General features: G+C 37.7%; 1 protein-coding gene across 1 annotated transcript; it reads left to right on the top strand.

Moving 5' to 3' along the window:
• Window positions 1–6: 6 nt before the first annotated feature.
• LOC121995581 (ATP-citrate synthase beta chain protein 1-like) lies at window positions 7–8896 on the top strand. The gene is made up of 16 exons (XM_042549310.1): window positions 7–99; window positions 198–300; window positions 1279–1344; window positions 1425–1548; window positions 1771–1905; window positions 3826–3886; window positions 3967–4043; window positions 4266–4421; window positions 4532–4660; window positions 4771–4903; window positions 4987–5114; window positions 5423–5528; window positions 5623–5699; window positions 5769–5839; window positions 7440–7724; window positions 8529–8896. Exons 1-16 carry the CDS (start codon window positions 75–77, stop codon window positions 8602–8604), a joined length of 1752 nt encoding a protein of 583 aa, XP_042405244.1. The 5' UTR covers window positions 7–74; the 3' UTR covers window positions 8605–8896.
• The last annotated feature ends 5402 nt before the right edge of the window (window positions 8897–14298 follow it).

Here is a 14298-nt window from a genome sequence, read left to right as displayed (position 1 = left end):
TGGCCACTGGGCAAATTTTCTCGCGAAATACTCAAGCTTTATTTTACAATTATAAGCAACTTCCAATCCAGAGGATGCTTGATTTCGACTTCCTTTGTGGTTTGTTGATATCTTTTTGTTTCTTCTTGTGCACCCTTTGTGCTTATGTTTGAGGGTTACACTTTTCACTTGTCTTGGAATTTTTTGTTTGATTATAGGAAGGGAAACACCTTCTGTCGCTGGAATAATAAATCCTGGTTCAGAGGGGTTTCAAAAGCTATTTTTTGGACAGGAAGAAATTGCAATTCCCGTCCATTCAACGTAAGGCATATTATACCTACATTAGCTCTTAAGACTATTCATGCAGTTATATCATCCCTCAATTTTTACTTATGCAATAAAATGATTGGACCAATATAATCTGTAGGTTTCGTTCTGGTATATCTCATTCTATTTTATGCAGAGTGCACCATCATGATGACAGATGTATATTTCCATTTCTTTTTCTGGTGCAATGAATTTGTCTTCAAGTATGTCACACAAAGGGATTTGTTTTTTTTTTTTGCAATAAGGCAAGAAACAAGAAAAAAAATGAGCAGTAATATCTAGGGTTACAAAAAAGTGTAGCTGAAGCATGTTGCAAGATTCCTTGTACAGTTTGCATTTATAATGATTACAGTACAAAGCATATCACATAGTGCAATGAGTTATTTACTTCATTGCAAGGTTTACAATTTTGTGCCATGCCGGACGAAGTGGGTGACATTTGTCATTCTGCCGACTGCCCGATACGGCACCGCATGCCATTGTGGGGTCATGGAGGCTGCCGGGAGGATCGTGGGGGCTCCACAATTCCTTTTTTTTTTAAAAAATATTTTTTGTATTTTTAACTTTTTAAATATTTATATTAAAATATGTCAGCACCTCTTGATACGGTACTGAAACTGTAACGTTCCATTTCGCGACCGAAACTCCATGCGATTCGAAATTTTAAACCATGCTTCAGTGAATAGATAATACTACATAGTTACTACTTTAAATGCTTTTAGGAGATATTTTGATACATTAATTACCATTTTATTATGAATGAAAATAGTCTATTGAGTGAAACCTGTAAGTTCAGATAGCTTTCATTTACTTGTTAGAAATTGGTTTACATGGATTTGATAACTTTTCTTTTGTCATTCCTTCGAAAGTGCCAATTAATCATTCTTTCAATTTATTAAACAGTAATTTTTAGCTTCTATTGTTTGATTATCTGAACAGTTTGTTGATGTTTCTTGTATGATTAATCTACAGAATTGAAGCAGCATGTGCTGCACACCCAACTGCTGATGTTTTTATCAATTTTGCATCATTCAGAAGGTTTGGGATTTTTTTTTTCTTTTTTTGCATGCTTAGAAAGCAGTGCATTTTTTTGATACTATGCTTCATTGTTATTGCAGTGCGGCAGCCTCTTCTATGTCAGCTTTGAAGCAACACACCATTCGAGTAATTGCTATTATAGCTGAAGGTGTTCCAGAGTCAGACACAAAGCAGCTAATTGCATATGCAAGAGCTAATAACAAGGTTAGAAACATGAACAAGTCTGAAGAATTCTTGTAATTCAGTCAGAACAGAACATACTTTAGCTCTTAAAACTTGAACTTTTAAAATTGAAATATTATATAGCAAAAACACTAAATTGGTAGTAAATATAAAGAGAGGTGCATTTGTTAGTTGATTTATTGTGCATAGTTCCTGCATTAATTTCCATTTTCATGTTCAATACCTTTTCAATGTTCGTTTCAGGTAGTTATTGGTCCATCCACTGTTGGAGGCATTCAAGCTGGTGCTTTTAAGATTGGTGACACTGCTGGAACAATTGACAATATAATTCAATGCAAGCTTTACAGGCCTGGATCTGTTGGATTTGTGTCTAAATCGGTACTTATACTCTCATTGAATTATTTCATTTTCTAAACTTGTTTTGTTTGCATGGTGTTATCCTTCGTCTGTAGCAAATTTATTATTACTATCTATGGTAAAAAAGTAGCAATTGGACAATATTTTCTGTGGGTGTTCATTCCCAATGACCTTGATTTGCTGCCACCTTTTATTCTAAGTTATTAGACACCAACTGAAGGTATTTACTGTCCTAGACAATTTATGAGTGTATCCACGGTTCTATTGATCATATAGCTCTTTTGTCAAACAATTTTGTTAATAAGATGAAAGTTCCAAAGTCCTTTTTTTGTTTGTTGGGAACTTTTTGGATTGTCATACCTCTGCAACTTACTTGAACTTGTACATAGTGTTCATGTAAAGCAACCTAGTAAATGGTATCCAGAGATATTTTTTTCCTATACAATTATGTATGAGAATGCCGAGTAACTTTCATAGTACTGAGATATGTTTGAAAACACAAAGAATATATCCCTTAAAAGGGAGGGGCGTTCAAGCTTTTCAAATGATACCATTTTCAGAAAATAGCATTTTTGACATAATGAATATATCTAAAGGGAAATACTCTGAATCTTTTCAAATGGTATCATTTTCATAAAATAGTATTTTTGACACAATGAACATATCTCTTATAGGGAGGGATGCTGAATCTTTTCAATTAGTACCATTTTCAGAAAATAGTATTTTCTTATGCTAGCTTCAAACAGAGTATTTTCAGCAAGCATTAACTTTACTCACACGATAGCTTTGGTGTAGGTGTAGCCTATATGGATATTGGTATACTGTTGTATTCTGACTTTGGTTCTTATTTATAAGTCTTACTATATGGAGCAACACCGGACAACATTGGTTATGTAGTTGTAATTAGTAGTCATAAATTTGGACACTATCCTTTAATAGGTGACCTGTCTCTATGTAAAATTCATTGGCTATGTAGAGTTGTAGTTAGTAGTAAAAAGTTTGGACGTCATCCTTTAACAGGTGCCTGCCTATCTTGGTGTAAAATTTAGCAATATGCATCTAATATAAATATCCCTACATATTTGTATATATCATCATATTTGATATAATTTATTATATAATATTTGTGTACATTCCTTGCATCTTTTCAGAAATTGGAACATGATTAACAATCTAATATGTTGTATTTTACTCGGACAACACAAACACAAGCCCATTTTGAAGTATCAATATAGGGATTGTGGATGATCATTCTAATTGTTTTAATTAATTTGTATCTCTTGGATTAATGTGGCATGCATCATGTTTGCATCAAAGCTAATTTCCTGATTGCATCAAACATTAGAATCCAGAATATGGCAAGGGTATTTAACCTTTGTGATTTGCCCCTAGGCTAACAGACCAAATGGGAGATCTAGGCTTGGTGCATTGGTAAGGTTTTTTTTCATAGTAGGATGGGAGAGTAGCATTAGATTCATGATTAACTTTGTTTTAGTACATGCTAGATCTTTTTAGAAACCATATTGGTGGAAGGCTACTCCTCTGTAGAAACCACATTAGAGGGAGCTTCATGGATTAATATTGCTACAATTGTGTTACTTCTAAGTTTATTTTTTTATGATGGCTAAATGACACAAAACAATAACTAACTAATTCTGACTTGTATACCATGGAATGGAGAACACATGGTTTCCTTGTTTAACACAAATCATACTAATTGTATACCACTAGTAAAACTTGTACCATGATACTTGATGTTTCATATTCATTAGAAACTAAATTACATCACACAATTTTCCCTCATCTCACATTACCACTATCCATGCACTAGTGGACTATGTCTTAAAAAATGGCTCCTCTTTCCTGGCTAAAAACTCAAATTAAATTGTTTTATTTTATTGTATTACTTGTCAGATATAATAATTTTTCGTGTCGTTATAGGGTGGCATGTCAAATGAGCTTTACAACACAATTGCCCGTGTCACGGATGGAATTTATGAAGGTGATATTACTGTTATTTCCAGGTTTTTAATACTTCTGTTTGTAAAATCTTGATATGAGTTCTTTTGATTTGCTATTCAGGTATTGCAATTGGAGGAGATGTTTTTCCTGGCTCAACTCTTTCTGATCATGTTCTGCGCTTTAACAACATCCCTCAAGTAAGCTACCTTGAAATTAATCTTCTTGAGTAGTATAGAAAAGCCCGTCAGCAAATAACATTCCTTAACTATAGGAAAAAAAGCTCTTTAGTGAATACCATGTTTAATTCAAGCTCTGGATCACTTGTCATGTAATGCATTAAGATAAACTGTAGTTGAATATTAATCAATATAAGCTTCTCCTTAGAAAAGGAAAATTACTAAACTCCTTGTTCTATATAGGTCAAGATGATAGTTGTGCTGGGGGAATTGGGTGGGAGAGATGAATACTCCCTTGTTGAGGCTCTAAAAGAAGGAAAAATTCATAAACCAGTAGTGGCTTGGGTTAGTGGAACCTGTGCCCGTCTATTCAAATCTGAAGTGCAATTTGGCCACGCTGTGAGTTGAACTTTGTCTTTTCATATTGTGTCTTTTTGACCATCTCTGCTAACCATGATCCAAATCCATTTTTTCTTCTTATTTTATCATTTCTTGATTTACTAAACTAGGGTGCAAAAAGTGGTGGTGAATTGGAATCAGCACAAGTGAAAAATCAGGCACTCAGAGATGCTGGAGCAGTCGTTCCAACTTCATATGAAGCATTTGAGACTGCAATCAAAGAAACATTTGAGAAGCTGGTATGCTGTTGTGGTTCAGTTTGTTTCTATGATATCAATTGGTATTATTTCTGTGCACTTAAGAAGAATGCCAATGCTGGTATTTATATCTTGTTCTCTTTATGGGGTAGGTTGAGGAAGGGAAGATTTCTCCTGTACCTGAAATTAAACCACCTCAAATTCCAGAGGATCTTAAATATGCAATCAAAAGTGGGAAGGTCCGGGCTCCAACCCATATCATCTCTACCATTTCAGATGACAGAGGTGCAATTTAATACAATTTTTTTCCTCGTACAAAATGGACTTTCAATGCTTAACAATTTGCTAAGTCGCATCTCTATTCACAGGTGACGAACCTTGTTATGCTGGCGTACCTATGTCTACTATTGTCCAAAGTGGCTTTGGTGTGGGTGATGTCATCTCCCTTTTGTGGTTCAAGCGTAGCCTACCACGTTATTGCACACAATTCATAGAGGTCTGTTGGAAAATGAGTTTCTCTCACTTGTTTTAAGTTGTTGACTGGTAAATATTATTTCTTTAACAATTTGATGAGTTGACTAATATTTTAGTTACTTTATGCAAACACGATCTGCTAATATTTGTGATATCTGTAACCTTTAGTCTCACATCATTTCTTTCTGCAATTGTTAGATCTTCATGATGTTATGTGATATCTGTAACCTTTAGTCTCACATCATTTCTTTCTGCAATTGTTAGATCTTCATGATGTTATGTGATATCTGTAACCTTTAGTCTCACATCATTTCTTTCTGCAATTGTTAGATCTGCATCATGTTATGTGCTGATCATGGTCCCTGTGTTTCTGGTGCTCATAACACTATAGTTACAGCAAGGGCTGGAAAGGATTTAGTCTCCAGTCTGGTATCAGGTGAGTTCAGTTTTATTTGGCTCATGTTAATAGTCAAACCCAGGGCTTTGCCTATGGTCATTGGAAGGAAAAATGAGCAACTTCTCAAATACAGGGTTACTCACAATTGGTCCTCGATTTGGTGGGGCAATTGATGATGCTGCTCGGTATTTCAAAGATGCATATGAAAAAGTGAGTATATAAGTTTTTTGTTTATTGTTTATTAAGTTGCAGTAGTACTAAATATGTGTCTGTTTTCAGGGCCTCACCCCTTATGAGTTTGTTGAAGGCATGAAAAAGAAGGGCATTCGAGTACCAGGAATAGGACACAGGTTTATATCTCTGAGTTTATAATGATTTTCTATATTCTATAAAAGATATTCATGATTTTTAACTATTGCTCATAGTGTCAAACAAGTTTCCAGAACTCTCATGCCACTTTCAAAGCATAAATTATACACATGACCGATCACCAATTAGTTGATTATTTTTTTTTTGGATTTTGTTGTACATCTCTATAAAACTAGCTTGCTTAACTAATGAAGTTCATAGGCAGTCTTCCTTTTGTTTTCTTTATGTGGTTTTAAAGTTCATCTAAGTACCTACTAACAAGATACTTAATAATATTTTGTGTCTGATTGAGACTGTAGGATAAACATCCAAAAAGAGAAATAAAAATTAATTTTGTGAATGTCAAAAAAGTTCGTTGAAAACATATATATGACATCTGAAACTATATATGATGAATTAATAACCTAATACTGATAGTCAAAATTTAAATATGGAGCCAATTCTCTCTAATATGATAAAAGGACATGTCATTTAAATATGGAGCCAATTCTCTCTAATATGATAAAAAAAAGGACATGTCATTTTTTTCCAGTCTTCACTCTGATATGATTAGAAAGAAAAGACATGTCTTTTCTTTCTAGTCTTCACTCAGATGATTAGAAAGAAAAGACATGTCATTTTCTTTCCAGTCTTCACTCTGAGATGATTAGAAAGATACTGAGTTAATGAGTATCTTTGGAGCCAATTCTGTCTAATATAATTATAAAAAGGGCATGTCATATTCTTTCCATTCTTGACTCTAAAATGATTAGAAGGATACTCCGAGTTAATTTTGTGAATGTCAAAAAAGTTAGTTCAAAACATATAAGACATCTGTTTTATATATGATGAGTTAATAGCCTAATACTGATAGTCAAGATTCAAATTGGGGTCAAGTCTTTCTAATATAAATAAAATAAAAAAAAGACATGCCATTTTCTTTCCTGTCTTCACTCTGAGATGATTAGAAAGATACCGAGTATCCAACATGGATGTGGATTTAAATATCCATAGTTGTTTTTAAGATGTTTTTACACTTTGATTGGTAGGGATATTAACTACAACTTAATGTGTGCCCGACCAAAAATAAATGCAGGAAATGGTTATTATGACGATACTGATTGGTACTAGCATGTATAAAATAATTGCTTAATATCCCAAATAATAGTTATAACACGATCTCACACTATCACCAGAAACATTGATACTTAGATAAGCATTAGTTAAACACCACATGCTTTGATCAGCCAAACTGTAACTTTACTGATTAGACTGGCTTCCCTAATTCATATCTAATCTGAATGACTAGTTTGGTTTAAGCCACCTTTTCTGGGCATGAATGAAATAATTTGGTAAAGATTAAAAAAACAGAAGAATATTTTACTTTAAACTTTTGTCAATAGTTATTTTTTTTTTCTTGGAGGTGGATATTCTTTACTAGCATTGCAAATTGCCTTCCATCTTCAAATATATATATATATATAAGAAGTGGAAAGGTAGCAATATATATGCTAGTGATGCTCCATTTATCACTGGACACTTTGCGTAGCCATCCTAAGCTTTTGTTCGTATTAATGACACATGCCATATTTGGGGAAACAGGATCAAAAGCAGAGACAACAGAGACAAGAGAGTGGAGCTCCTGCAAAAGTATGCACACACTCATTTCCCGTCTGTAAAGTACATGGAATATGCTGTGCAAGTTGAGACGTACACTCTCTCAAAGGCAAACAACTTGGTTCTTAATGTTGATGGCGCAATTGGATCTCTTTTCTTGGATCTTCTAGCTGGAAGTGGAATGTTCAGCAAACAAGAAATCGATGAGATTGTCGAAATTGGATATCTAAATGGTCTGTTTGTGTTGGCACGCTCAATTGGTCTGATTGGGTAAGTCAAGCATTCACTTTTCAATTGTCTTTATTTTGTAGCCCTTCTATTCCATGGATTTCATTTTCTTCGGTATTAATCATTGGTGGCAGAAAAAAATAATAAAGGGATAGGATTTATCTAGTCCGTCATATTCCCTAGCGAAGGCAATGTGCTGTCTTTAGTCTCTCTTAAGAGAGGAATTGATTTGAGAGTCAGTGGACTGACCTGGTAGCTAGTTACTTGATCAGTGAACCTCTCTTTGCCTTATGAGTTTGTCCACTATGTCAATAAGAAACTGAAGTAGATATTTAATCCTTTTAGGGTCTGTAAACTTAGGTGGAAAGTTGGGAAGGAAGAGAAAAAGACTTGCAAAGTTACATATGACGCTTCATTGTTCTGTACATTTCTTTGTCACTTCCCTTCCTTTCCCTCATATCATCAAAAGAGGATTCTTATAAATGCTTAAATACTAAGAGATTTTCCATCAGTGACAATATTTTGTCTTAGATTGGGCTCCCTTGGCCTTTAACATGCTCTACTGGTCCCTCATTTCTATCTATAATGACGTTGGTACTGAGATGGACGCGTTAAAGATAGTATCACATCTCCAAATATGGGTTCTGATCATGTCTATATCATACCAATATGCCTTAGCATTTTAGGTTAGATTTGGCTTCCTCGCCTTTAGAAGGAAGTTGAGAATAATTTAATCTTGTCTACCATGATGAAATATAAGCCTTTGGGGCACAATTTATGGTTTACCTGCTTTTTATTGAATTCTTGCTTCTTCATTATATATAACACTAATCTTGGAATCCACAGGCACACATTTGATCAGAAGAGATTGAAGCAGCCACTCTATCGACACCCATGGGAGGATGTTTTGTACACAAAGTGATCACTTTCAAACGCATGGCGAATCCAAATCAACTTTACTTTCCCTTCATTATCAAATCTCTTTTTTTTTTTTCTGGGATTCACACAAGTGCTTAAGCAGAGCTTTATGCGAGCCCATTTTTCCAGTTTTCTTTCTTAAGACTCTGCCTGTCTAATTGAACCTGCTTAACCTCACATGTTTGCCTGTCTAATGATTGAAGGTTCAGTTGACTATTTTTTTTGTTCTCCGACACAAATAAACTGAAACATAAGTTGGCTTCACTTAATTTTATAAAGCTGATTTCTTTTTCTTATGCAGGTACGTTCAAGGCTATAATTTCTATTTCTAGTGTTCTGAAACAATTAAGGATAAGAAAAAAAATGGATCTTTAAATTTATACGCAAAGTTATGGTAATCTAATTACATAGCTCTTGATGGGAAATTCTAAAAGCCTCAACATAAAATGAATAATTGTAGTATGCCAAAATTTCAATTAATTGATTCTTTTTGTTTGATTTTCGAATGTCTCCCTATATTTTATTTCTTGGGTGGCTATCTCAGCTTGTTTAGTTCAATTTGCTTGATCCACTTAACTAGCTCGATCATCTAGCCTAGCCTATTCTATGTGTTTGGTTTATTCATTCAGTCCGTTTTAGTAAACATGTTTGCTCGCTAGGCTTTTTTGTTTTGTTCAACTCTCTCGGTCGATGTGATTCGTTCCATTTGTTTAGCGCTTTGTCGGTTTGGACTTTAGCCCGGTTGATTCACTTATTCTATCTATAATATTTAAGAGAGATGAAATAAACATTGGAGGCAATAATTCATCCTTTAGAATTAGTATTCTATCTTATTTTTCCATTTGAATATTAAAATAGAATCATAAAAAACTAAACTTGTTTGTTTCCATCGTATGTTTCATTGTGCCCAGGGGGAAAAAAAACTAATTATAAAAGAAGCGTTTTTAATAATAATAATAATAATAATAATAGAAGGAAAAAAGGACACCGAGCCTCGGATTATTTAATCTTCAACGCGGCAAATCAATAATAAGATGGAGATGACAAAACAAGGAAAAGGACGACTTTTTAAAGACCTCAGCAACATCAGACTGCTACGCCAAATATGCATATGCTTTGGAAAGAAGAATGCAAGGAGATAACTCAACTCTTAAGGGTGGTGGACCATGGTACTTTAGTGGCAGTGGGAGATAATGATTTATCCGATTTTAGCATTAATACCTATTGTACAAGAAGATAAAGGCTGTTAAGTTGGAACTCATTTTTAAAATGTCTCTCACATTTTTATTAAATGTTTTAAAATTAATGATGCGGTAATAGAGGGAGGTCTATCTGACATGGGGTTAACTACCAAGGTAAAAGTTAAAGTTAAAGTGGTCAACATCTAGGTATCAAAGGATCGAACGGAAGATAATTGTAATGGCCTGTCGATAGTCAGGGCCCGACTGGCGGGAGACATGTCCGAGCAGATCATCCGTCCAGCTTGGGATGATACGTAAGACAGCCGACGCTCAATATGGAGTAGCAGGACGTCGGCGGAGATTGGATAGCTAATCCAAACGGGGAAGGACATATTACTATATAGTCACCGCACGGGAGAGCAACTGAGGTCGATAGAGCGTAGGGATCACGACTGAGCAGCTACCCTGCTCTACCAAGCAATGGGACTTGGTCGTGGACGAAGCGGAGTCCCGGCCGAGCGACCACCCATCTTGGTCAAGTAACGGGACCACTGTAGTATCTCTCGACATCCTTTTGGGATGTAGTGCCGCTGACACAAGGCATGATCGACAGGCGGAATGTATGGCGGAAGCTTCTACTGTCTCGTCAGGGATATGCATGCCCTGTTAAGGTATGCTGTCAGAGGTACTTTCCTGGCAAATTCTTTCATAGGACATATTGGAGAGTGTGCCCATGCCTTGAGAAGCGCACACGTAGCCCACCAGGGCTCTATATAAAGGAGGGTCCACCACCGACGGAGGTACGTGTTATCTACTGTTTGCATATAGTTCTATAGTTGCTCCACTTTTCTCCACATTCTGGTGACTGACTTAAGCATCAGAGGGCCAACGTCGGGGACCCCTTCCCTGGCTTGGCACTGACGTTGCTTGTTTTGTAGATCGAAGCGAGGTCAACATCCGATCAACGAAGCCTCCACATCCCTAGCTTTCAACTTCTCCGCTTTCGGACAGGATCATTCTGGCACCGTCTATGGGAATGTAGCCTGCATCCGAATGAGAAGATGGAGGGCGCTGGACAATTCACCATGGTGGCATTGACACAAGAGGAGCTCGGCATACTGGTACAAGGCCGAGCAGCCACGATAGTGAAGTAGCAACAACGACAGGCGCTGGCCAAACGCCAAGCGCAGGAGCTCGCAGCATCAGCTGCTAGTCGACTAACTGAGCACGGAGACCGAGCGAACCGAGTATCCACTCGGGGTAATAGCAAGAAGTCGGATGGCACGTATGGGGAAGTGCCCAATGCACCTATCCCCTTCCATCGAGCGTTGTTCAACACCCCATCGGAGGAAAGGGGATGAGCGGACAAGGATTGGAGGTCTTCTTCAGATGATGCACTTGTTCGGGATGCAAGGAAAAGGAAGGCATCCAGGGAGGATGATTTGCCCGAACAAATCAATCAGTAATTTTCAGAGGGGATTCTAAATGACCCTCTGTCGAGCCACTATACACCGCTAGCGATCGAATAATACAATGGATCTATTGACTCGGATGACCATCTGACCAAATTTGACAACGCGACCACACTTCACTAGTACACTGACAGGGTGAAGTGTCAGGTCTTCCTCACCACTCCCTCTAAGTTGGCACAACGCTAGTTCAAGAGGTTGCCGGATGGATCAATCCACAACCTCAAGGACTTTCGAGCGGCGTTCCTACACCACTTTGCCAGCAGCCAGCGCCATCAGAAGACGAGCGTGAACTTGTTCTCGCTGAAGCAGGGGCCCAAGGAAGCATTGAGGACCTACATCCAATGCTTTAATCAGGTAACTATGCACATCCCAACGGTCTCCTCAGACGTGCTGGTAAACGCCTTCACCTAGGGGCTCACCGAAGGCGAGTTCTTCAAATCACTCATTCAAAAGCCCCCAAGGGAATTCAACCACTTGCAAAAGAAGACCACCGAATACATAAACGTGGAGGAAGCCCAAATGACCAGAAGAAGGGAGTTGCCAAGCGAGCCCGAGCAGCGCTTAAGCGGTGCCCGTCGAGCAGCCATCAGCCTCCCAAGGGCCCTCGATCGGGAGGAGCGCAACCATACAACGAGTCAGGACATTTGCCGTACAGCATGTGATTGCTGATCACTCAAAGGACGTAAAAGGCAAAGTGTGGGCGTCAATGTTCTGTTCCTTACACCAGTCGGCAACGCACAACACATGAGACTACTACGACCTGACGCCAATAGCTAGCAGGCCGACTCTGCAGGGATATCGCCGTCGATCACCATCTCTTGATCGGCAACACAGGCGCTGATCAACCGGGAGAAGGGAGGAAGAAAGGACGGGGGTCGAACTACACCCTCATCAATCTCAGAGGAGGAATAACCAGTGTCTTGCCCGAGCCTCTACCGAGCAGAGCAGACCTTCGGCTCAAGAGGAGAACAGGAGCAAAGCTGCTCGGGTAGAAATAGGAATGATCGTTGGTGGACCGACCGACGATGATTCCAACCGGGCGAGGAAGTCATACGCTCGACGGCTCGAGATCCATGTCGTTGGCTGCAGCAAGGAGAAGGCTGAAGGACCGAAGATCAGCTTCGACCCGAAAGATTCAGAGAAAGTGAAGATCTCGTATGACAACGCGCTGATCATCCGAGCGCTAATTGCTAACTATGTTATTTACCGAACCTTTGTTGACACAAGGACTTCGGTGAATATCATATTCAAGAAGGCGTTCGATCAGTTGCAAATCGATCGGAGCGATTTGCTGCCCATGATGATTCCACTCCACGGATTCACAGGCAATGAAGTGTTACAGATCAGCTAAGTCCGCTTGACTGTCTTGATCGGAGAGGAACCACTGAAGAGGATGAGGATGACGAACTTCATTGTGGTGGAGACGTCGTCGGCCTACAACGTCATATTGGGCCGACTAGCACTCAATAAGTTCCGAGCAGTGGTATCCACTTTATGCCAGAAGATCAAATTCTCAGTGGATGACAAGGTGGGTGAAGTCAAAGGCGACTATGTTGGTTAATCGTAGGAAAACGTACCAGTTCCACTGTACAAAATTTTTTTGTACAAGTGTTGAACCTTTCCTTAAATAACTTATTGTGTTCTTTAGAAGTTAAATTAGGAATCGCAGACAGAACTTAAGTGTATACCATTACTTGACACTAAGTCCATTAATAAGATTGTGCCCCTTCCGATGGGGAAGATCACACGCTCTTAATTAATTTCCTATAGTCATCCTAAATGGAAGTTTGATCTAGTGATCCGCAAACAAACTCATCCAATATAGAGGAAGGCACTCAGAGCCAACGCGCGAGTTTGCTTGCATCACTTACAAACCAGTAATGGAGACCGTGGAATTTATTAAAATAAATCTCTCTCCCACTTAGTTATTTAAAATGAGGAATTTTAAACTATCCTAGCATACATCACATGCATATAAACATCACAGTAAATAAAAGCAATAAATTTGGAAATTAATTTTCCAACTATTATAGCATTTTCCATCACTGTCTTCAGTATGCTCCAACCCTAGCTGCTGCCATCTTTAGCCACCGCCATCGGGTCGAGTTGTCGCATCCATCTTGCTTCTTATTCCACTGCGCCTCTGGTGCTCCAAAAGTACCATGCCTCGCAAGAATCCTATCCGCAACAAAAATAGAATTTTATATATATCGATCATATATTCCACAAGGGAATGTGCATGTATTCTAGATCGATAAAATAAAATTCTAAAATTAATACAGCTCATACTGTATTTTATACATACAATCATGCACACAAATAATGCCCTTGACATGTCCAAGGGTCCAATCACACACAATATCAATAAGTCATAATAGTTGGAGCCTGTAACCAAAGAGTTAGCACATCCTACTATTTTCCTGCCTAAATTATGTATGACATGTGCATAACCTATTTGAATTCTAAAAATACACAGAGGCAAACCCTAGCTCTGATACCAATTGTTGGTTAATCCTAGGAAAACGTACCGGTTCCACTGTACAAAATTTTTTTATACAAGTGTCGAACCTTTCCTTAAATAACCTATTGTGTTCTTTAGAAGTTAAATTAGGAATCGCAGACGGAACTTAACATCATTGATTCCAAATTTAACTTATCTGTTCTTAATGGTTTAGATTTGAATCGCAAGCGGAACTTAACACTATTGATTCAAATCTACTTAAGTTATTAATTCCATAAATATTAATTTCCAAAATTAGCTTCCAAGACTGCATGGCGAGGCACATGGCCTTCTTGGATATGGGAGCAACCACCACCGCCTAGGCAAAGCCTTTTAAGGAAAGCTAATATTTATTTCCTTAAATAACTCTTGGTTAACCAAAAGAACAATCGAATCACAAATTCGAAAAAGAAGAAAACACAAAATCGAAAAATAAATTCGATAAACTAGATCTAATTGGCTCTTGTATTTAGAATTCTTACAAAGAAAATAACTAGTATGATGCGGAAGAAAATTACTAGTTATACATTCTCTTTGTAAGCTAA

The sequence above is a fragment of the Zingiber officinale genome, chromosome 6A, assembly GCF_018446385.1.
Source record: "Zingiber officinale cultivar Zhangliang chromosome 6A, Zo_v1.1, whole genome shotgun sequence".
Taxonomy (NCBI): Eukaryota; Viridiplantae; Streptophyta; class Magnoliopsida; order Zingiberales; family Zingiberaceae; genus Zingiber; species Zingiber officinale.
This window is presented reverse-complemented; position numbering and strand designations above follow the sequence as displayed.